Source organism: Montipora foliosa, chromosome 8, assembly GCF_036669935.1.
Source record: "Montipora foliosa isolate CH-2021 chromosome 8, ASM3666993v2, whole genome shotgun sequence".
Lineage (NCBI taxonomy): Eukaryota > Metazoa > Cnidaria > Anthozoa > Scleractinia > Acroporidae > Montipora > Montipora foliosa.
Window position 1 is genome coordinate 27,111,489 of NC_090876.1, and position 7,500 is coordinate 27,118,988.

A 7,500-nucleotide genomic window follows, 5' to 3' on the forward strand; every position below is an offset into this window, starting at 1 on the left:
TCAAACAAGTAGAAAATGAAATGCCATAAACATGTTGCCCAAGAAAAGACAGCACAGGATTGACATTTCTTACTCTGCAGAAAAAATACAGTAAATAACTTACCACTTCATACATTGCCTCAAGTTTGTCAATTTCCTTGCTGTCCATAAATGTCCGACCCATTCCAGCAGCAGATATAGCTCTTATTGCCATAGAGATCATACTTTTCCCCAGAGGAATATGCTCTTGAGGACTGCTAGTGGAAAACTTATCAGCAGTTTCCTTCGCAATCTGTTTACAGGATACTAGAATTATTGTGTACTGTAGTTAAGGCCTGCGTGAAGCATAGGAGTGTGTACATGCTGCATGTTAGTTTGGTCCCATATTAAAATTAATATTATGCCTGATTTGTTGTTTTTGTTTATAATAATTGTTAATCCACTGCAAAATCAATGATCTTCCCCTTTGCTATTAAAGACCAGCAAAATGTCCATGAATGCAGCAAAAGAATGACTATCAAGCAAAAGAAGTAAAATGCACATTAATTATAAGCTATCTCAGGAAACTTGTTTTACTGTGATTTTCATAATTCTGCAGAATCGTACCTTCAAGCGGTGCCAAACTGCGTTTTGGCTTCCATCAATCAAATTTTTCCAAACATAGCCGGGAAAATGGACAACCTCGTTCCCAGGGTCTTCTCTGCCTCCTTCGTTGTTGACGTGTTTTTAGAAACTCTTCAGTAAAAAGATTTGCACAGAATCCATTACTTTCCAGCGGCGTCGAGTCTGCATATACAAATGTACCATGGGAACCAAAGATGCTGATTGGTGGGTTAGATACGCATCAATTGATTTCGTCCTCTGTGGTTGGCGTCGGAAGTTTGAGTGATCGAAGCCAAAACGCAGTTTGGCCGTTGGCACTCGAGGATTAATTCCGCAGAATTATGAAAAATGCAGTAATTAACAAAAGAACAACTCTGGTCTTACTTCAACCTTACAAGCTACAGTGTACACAAATGTAATAATGGCAGTTGATCTAGTAATTGCAAAAAAAATGGTTTCCATTATTAAAAACCTGATTAATCAATCACTTTCCAGGAGTTATACACGCAGCCCTTGAAATGATGTAATAAGGCCCATGAAAGGTCATGTAGCCCAAGATTAATTCTGCATGCTACTAACATAGCAGTAAAGTACATGTATCTCAGTAAAGTATTTTCTTTGAAAATCAGAGGACTTTACAGCATCATTATAAAAAATTAAGGAACAAAATTGTTACAATCATGCGTACTACATGTTTACCAGAACAAAATGTTCATAGTAGGCTTTGACAGATTCATGACTGAAGCTTCTGTCCATAAGTTGCCGTCTCTTTCTGCCACCAGGTCCATTACTATACTGGATACTCTTTTTACCGATAAGAGGTTCAAACAGTTTGAATAGCTCCTCTAGAAATAGGAAAAAAGGTTCTTCATGAGACCATTTTCAAAACAGAACGGCCGCACAAGGGATTCATCTATATCAAACACCCAGCAAAAGTCTTGTACAATGGTACAGTGTACAAAATAACTCAAACTTAAAGATGTTGAATGAAGACACTTAAAGTTACTCACTTCAGACCTTTCACTTACGTGGTCTGTCAAAGCTGGATTGCACTTCTTTCCAGTATTCAGGGGAAGCCAAGCTCACAACATATTGCCTGCCCCACCAGAATCCTGCTACGGCACCATACTTCTCGTGCAAAAACATTAAATACTGATGTAGACTTCCGGCTTTTCCCATGTCAATAAGATTGCCCATCCTGCAAAAGGCAGGCATGGAAGAAACAGTATTGTCATTGCCTTTCTCATGGCGAAACCTACTCCAGTTTCAGTTTCAGTTTTCCCTTTCAAATACCGTATTTACCCGTGTATAAGTCGATCCCGTGTATAAGTCGACCCCCCATTTTTGATGGCAAAAAAAGCAATTTCTTAATTTCTTTGTTAGATGTTACTGGGACAATAATCTTGTATTCTTTGATTTCTGGAAATGTGGATACACAAAAAAGCAGGGCCTTAAGCGCTTATAAATAGTTTGGTGGCTCAGCAGTTGTTGTATATGCGGGTATTTTGTCCTTGAAATTCGAAAAAGTTCTCAGAAAATCGAACATGAAAACCTCAAACTAACCTGTTTCGTTGTTGAACGATAAAGGGCTTTAGAAGATAAGCGCAACATCACAGAAGTAGGAGTCAATCTTTGAAAATAACTTGTGAACGATGCGAAGATGTGCAAGGTTTAATTGGTCCTTGACTTATAATTTCTCACATGACAAACAAAACAAAAGTCATAAACCAAACAATACGAAGTTTGCAAATGCATTTAAATCAGCCAGGTTTGTATAAAGAATAAAAAAAGAATAATTACCAACCAGCATTTTCACGCAACACGAGTGGCAATAGCTTGCACGCAAACACGAGGTATTGCACCAGGTTACTAAGCCGTTGAACGATCACGTTCATTTGAAGAAACAGAAATGCCTTTTAGAGCTTTCTGCCTTTGGAAAGCGAAAATCTCCAGTGTCTATTTCATATTTGTGCTTGTGAGTATCTTCAACATTTAGATTTGGACAAATACTTTTTCATTTCAACTGGAATTGCTTACATTCATTTTGAAGTCTTTGTCATTCATTTTGAAGTCTTTTGTCGGCTTTTGTCCACCACGTTCGTTATGCCCAAGACAACAATCATTATTACGTTAATTTTGAATAAATTACTTAGCTGGAACTTGGCTCAAAATCTTTGACCCGTGTATAAGTCGAGGGCGATTTTTGGAGCTTCTTTTCAGGCCATAAAAGGTCGACTTATACATGGGTAAATACGGTAGCTGCTTTTAAGGTCACTTACATTCCCTTTTCTGGTGAATGTCTAAGGTATTATACGTTTTAGCAGTCACAACTCACCGATCCTTGCGTTAAAATAGTTACCAAGTTATGGATTTGCAATTAATTATTTTGTGTTTAACCTATTGACTAACAGGGGTTCCCCATTTACGAGTAAAATCATCTGGCGTTAGACAGAGTAAAATGGATGTCAAAGGGTTAATGATGCAATTTTGGTTTCAGGGGACTGTCGTGTCATGAGCGAACAGCACGCTTTTTTCAGTTAATTTCAACTGTGCTAGTGGGACATAGTGTGCGTAGAAATGCCTCTTGCGAACCAGTTTACCATGTTCATTTTCAGAAAAAAAAAGCAGAAAATTTAAAATAAATATGTTATTCCCCGGCTAAGGTCGGTCTGTATAGTTAAAAACTGTGCCCTTGGGCCGTACTCAAGACCTTGGGCACACTTTTTCCTTATACAGACCTCCCAGCCGGTGAGTAAAATATTTATTTATTATACCTGCCAAGCGTCACACTTACATGTAAGGTGTGATTGTCACCGCTGCAGATGGAAAACGTTTATGTCATGCCTACTCAAGCCTGGTAGAAACATTACAAGCATTATTACAGAATTGACTGACACTTGAAATATTAATTATTTAAAGAAACTGAAACCAGTAAGAGAAAATAAAAATCCACGTGAATGATCGACTTCCTCCGAATTCTATATTACCTTATAAAATAATTAATATTCAATGCATCGATCGTTGTAATGCCTAGAAGAAAGTCTTTGAACATCTTCGGATATCAACATAGCGCTACGAAAAATCCTGGCACACGCATGATAAACTATCGACTTTTCAAAGTGGTAACATGAAAATGCATTTGACAGAAACTGCCCTCAAATGTTACAGACAACAATTTTAAGGCAGTATTGATGAAAATGCAGTCTTGTTACTAGTACTGCTTGATATGTTAAAAGCTTTTGACAGCCTCGATCATAATCTATTGTTAAAAATTACCAAAGCTTCTGTGACTTCGAGGTTTAGAAGTTACCTATCCAGTAGATATCAAAGAGTATGATACGAAGATTCAGCAGTTCACAACATGAATTATATAACAGAAGGGGATGCAACAACTTTGTGGTCCCCAGACGTAGATTGTCAATAGAGTAAAGGGCATTTTACTTTCAGGGTCGAAGGGAATGGAATAGGCTAGCCGATAATATTAAAAATACTAAATAATTTAATAGTTTTAAGCAGCCACTTTTTAAAAATAATTTATGTTTCATACGAAATATTTTTGAATATATTTTGATTCAAATTGAATAAAGTTGAATATATTTTGAATGTAATTAAATTACTGTAAATACTGTAAGTTTTCTTAATTACCAGTATTATGTAATAGTTAACATTGCTGAAAAGCCCTGTTTAAGAGAGTATCAATAAAGTATGTATGTATGTATGTATGTATGAATGTATGAATGCATGTATGTATGTATGTATGTATGTGGTAAAACAAGGATTTAAAATTGGATGAAAAGTAAAAGCTACTGTTAATAAGTATACAACAAAAAAAATGTGAAACAAAAGGAAACCCCTCAGAGAGGAATCCTTAACTTCTTACTCTGGATCTGATGGTTCCTCTCCTGGGATTGATGGGCCTTTTGATGTGCCCCTCTGAAAGAGAGCAATAACTCTCATTGTGTTGTGTATTAATAAAGCATACATTGTAATGTCAACTCCTTCTCAGAGCTGGTGATCATTCAATTGCGCTGGACCCATATCTTTGGGCGACCCTAAAATCTGGAACGGCGGAACCATGGAACGACAGAACCATGGAAAATCACCCCAAATCCTAAAAGACAGAACTGTGGAAAATCAACCCAAATCCTAAAAGACAGAAAAATGTTAGAACATAAATGATACATGTATAAATACAATAAGTAATGAGTAATATGTAATATTTGTGAGGTTGTGCCACAGAGACCAGGGCCGTAGCCAGTACGAGGCAAACCGAGGCACTTGTCTCAGTCATTTTTTCATATTTTTGTTTTAAATAGAGCACGATTTCAATGTTGTCTTTAAAATGTGCTCATTATAAAAACCTAAAATACCTCTGAAGAGAATTTAACCATGGACATTGCCTCAGTCATATGTTTTTTCTGGCTACGGCCCTGGAGATATGTGACTTCCTAGCGGTGTACGTGTCACGAAACTATTGTGACAAAAGATAAAGACACAAAAACACTTCATGGAACATGCCAACTACGCAACAGAATTGACAGCTTCAGTTAAGACCACACATTATGCTGCTACATGCAGATGAAAAACACCCCAGAACGGCAGAATAATTTTTTGTTATAAGTCACTGATCCAGTCTTTGCGGTGGTCTACATTTTCCGCAGACGGAAATGTGCATGCATTAGTGATCAGAGTGAGCCGGCTTCTCATTTTTAGAAATGAGGCTCTCCAACACAGAAAGGTAATTTGTGGTTTGAACCTTTTCCAACTCAAACTGATAAGGGTACTTCAAATCCGGATTGATTATGACGAACAATAGCATCCCTAGGGACCAAACATTCACGTCTTTGGGTCTTCCAAGGACAGCTTTGATCCCTTCTGGCGGAAAAGTTCCGGTGCACAATAAGCGATAAGCAGGCGTTCCCCAGACAATATTGCTTGTAACCATGCAGCAAACATTGCTTGTCAATTCTGTTGCACGTTTTTGTCTCCCTTATCTTTTGTCACAATAGTTTGTGACACATACACTGATAGGAAGTCACGTATCTCTGACAACCACACAAATATTACACGTTACTCATTACTTATTGTATGTATATCTCATAGGCCACTTCGGAAAATACCATAATACTCTTTGTTTTTCCCCCAAAATTTTGCATGAGCATTGTTTTTGTTTTCTTTTGGGACCATTGTAAGTCCCAAGAGAAACTGGAAATAATGCTTATGCAAGATTTGGGGGGACAGACAAAGATTATTATGGTATTTTCGAAAGTGGCCTATTGCCAACGAGCAAGCCGAGCGAAGACGCGAGGCTTGCGAGGAGGCCAGCTTAATGCCGCGCGAAGCGAGCAACCGGCCCCTGGAGTAAAGTTCTCGATCACTGTGAAGATTTGCTGACTATATTCAGTCGGAATTCGGGTATTTCTGCAATTTAGCATGGAGTTTTTACAGCAAAACCAAGGTACCGTGAGAATTTTAACCACTGCACCTATTTTCTCCAGTTTCACACGTTTCCAAGACGGGATGGATTAACAAATTAATGTCACGTGCCGAACAAAACGCAGAGGAACAACTCAAGGTACTTACAAAGTCGAACAAGGAAAGAAGGACCACTACCAAACCAAAAACCATTGCTACCGCAAAGACACCCAGGTCAGTCACAGAAAGATGAGACGGGAACATCTGGAACGGCGATGAAGGGCAAATACAAATCGAAAAGACAATAACCCATCCGATGACCCATCCGATTCACTCGAGTCCCTACTATGGGTGATAGCCGCTGAAACGCGGCTGTTTTCTACATGACATTACCCACAACCAACTGGGAACCTCAATCGCATACGACGACAAATTTTACGACGACTGGGTACATTCATATTTTTTTTCTAGCCGTTTCATCTTAAAAACAAAATTACCTTACTTAAAATTGCCATTTCCTCTATTTTCCGTTAAAATAGCGATTAAATACACCCAAAATCAAGGTATTCCGGTCGGAATCGTATACGGTGACTGGACTTGCCACTAGCTAGCCTGCGTAGCATGGCGGTTTTGGTTGCTAAGTAAGTGCGCCCGGCTCGACAAAACCGCCATGCTACGCAGGCTAGCCACTAGCCACAGTGCGTCTCGCAAACCGAAAATGCACCGGACACTAATCAAAAATACTCAATAAAGGAGTTGGTACCTAGTACTTGTCACGCCTGCTTCATTTTAGCTTTTAGCGGGAAATGTATCCAGTTCAATACACAACATTGCTGTCAAATACTTTTGTTTGTACACAGAGCTATCAAGTCTTAAAGTTTCCAAAGAGTGAGACGCTTGCTAGAGACTGGGCCAACGGCGCAAGTGTCGCATATTTCTAGTGGCAGAGGCGCCGAACAATTCTAAGGGGTCCGGGGGCATGCTCCCCTGGAAAAAATTTGAAATTTGCTCTTCTCAAGTCCCTGGAAATGCACCGTCGAGTCCGCAATTTTGGTTTTTTTCGTGCTGCTTGCTAAGAGAGCCCAGGTTATTATGATCAACCAGAGCTAACATACGGCCTATACTTCATATATTAACGGGTGAAAGTCCTGAAGAAACAAGCATGAAAATTGATCGCACACGAAAAGATTGAACATAGGCCGAAGTTGAGTGCCAGTCCCGGGCTGCCAGTGAAGGACGAATTTGGAATTTCATGAACATAAATTAGAGTTACCTACGAGAAAAGTGCCAATGCCTGAGAAATGCTCGTGTCGGCGTGAGAGGGTGAGATTGCATCGAAATGCGTGAGACTTGAGAGCAATGTGTACATATACGGAAATGAATCCTTCTGTAAATGAAATACGCCGAAGAGAAATGGATGGCCTCTTTAAACAGGAGATCGATTGGTTCGTGAATGGATTTTACCAGCCTAAAATAATGCTCGGCATCCACACTCGTTGCATT

The 7,500-nt window shown here is 39.1% G+C and overlaps 1 protein-coding gene across 2 annotated transcripts in view; it reads right to left on the bottom strand.

Moving 5' to 3' along the window:
- Window positions 1-6,372, bottom strand: part of LOC138012738 (cytochrome P450 20A1-like) — a 30,773-nt gene extending 24,401 nt beyond the window's left edge. The window contains exons 1-5 of one of the 2 annotated variants that reach the window (XM_068859615.1): window positions 6,166-6,372; window positions 4,463-4,515; window positions 1,611-1,780; window positions 1,282-1,427; window positions 104-271 (exon numbers count right to left, since the gene is read on the bottom strand). In XM_068859615.1, the coding sequence (XP_068715716.1) occupies window positions 104-271; window positions 1,282-1,427; window positions 1,611-1,780; window positions 4,463-4,515; window positions 6,166-6,261 (633 nt within the window). In that variant the 5' untranslated portion in view covers window positions 6,262-6,372. Of the gene's footprint in view, window positions 1-103; window positions 272-1,281; window positions 1,428-1,610; window positions 1,781-4,462; window positions 4,694-6,165 lie in introns of both variants that reach the window. The other variant, XM_068859616.1, reaches the window with a different exon arrangement.
- Window positions 6,373-7,500: the final 1,128 nt, after the last annotated feature.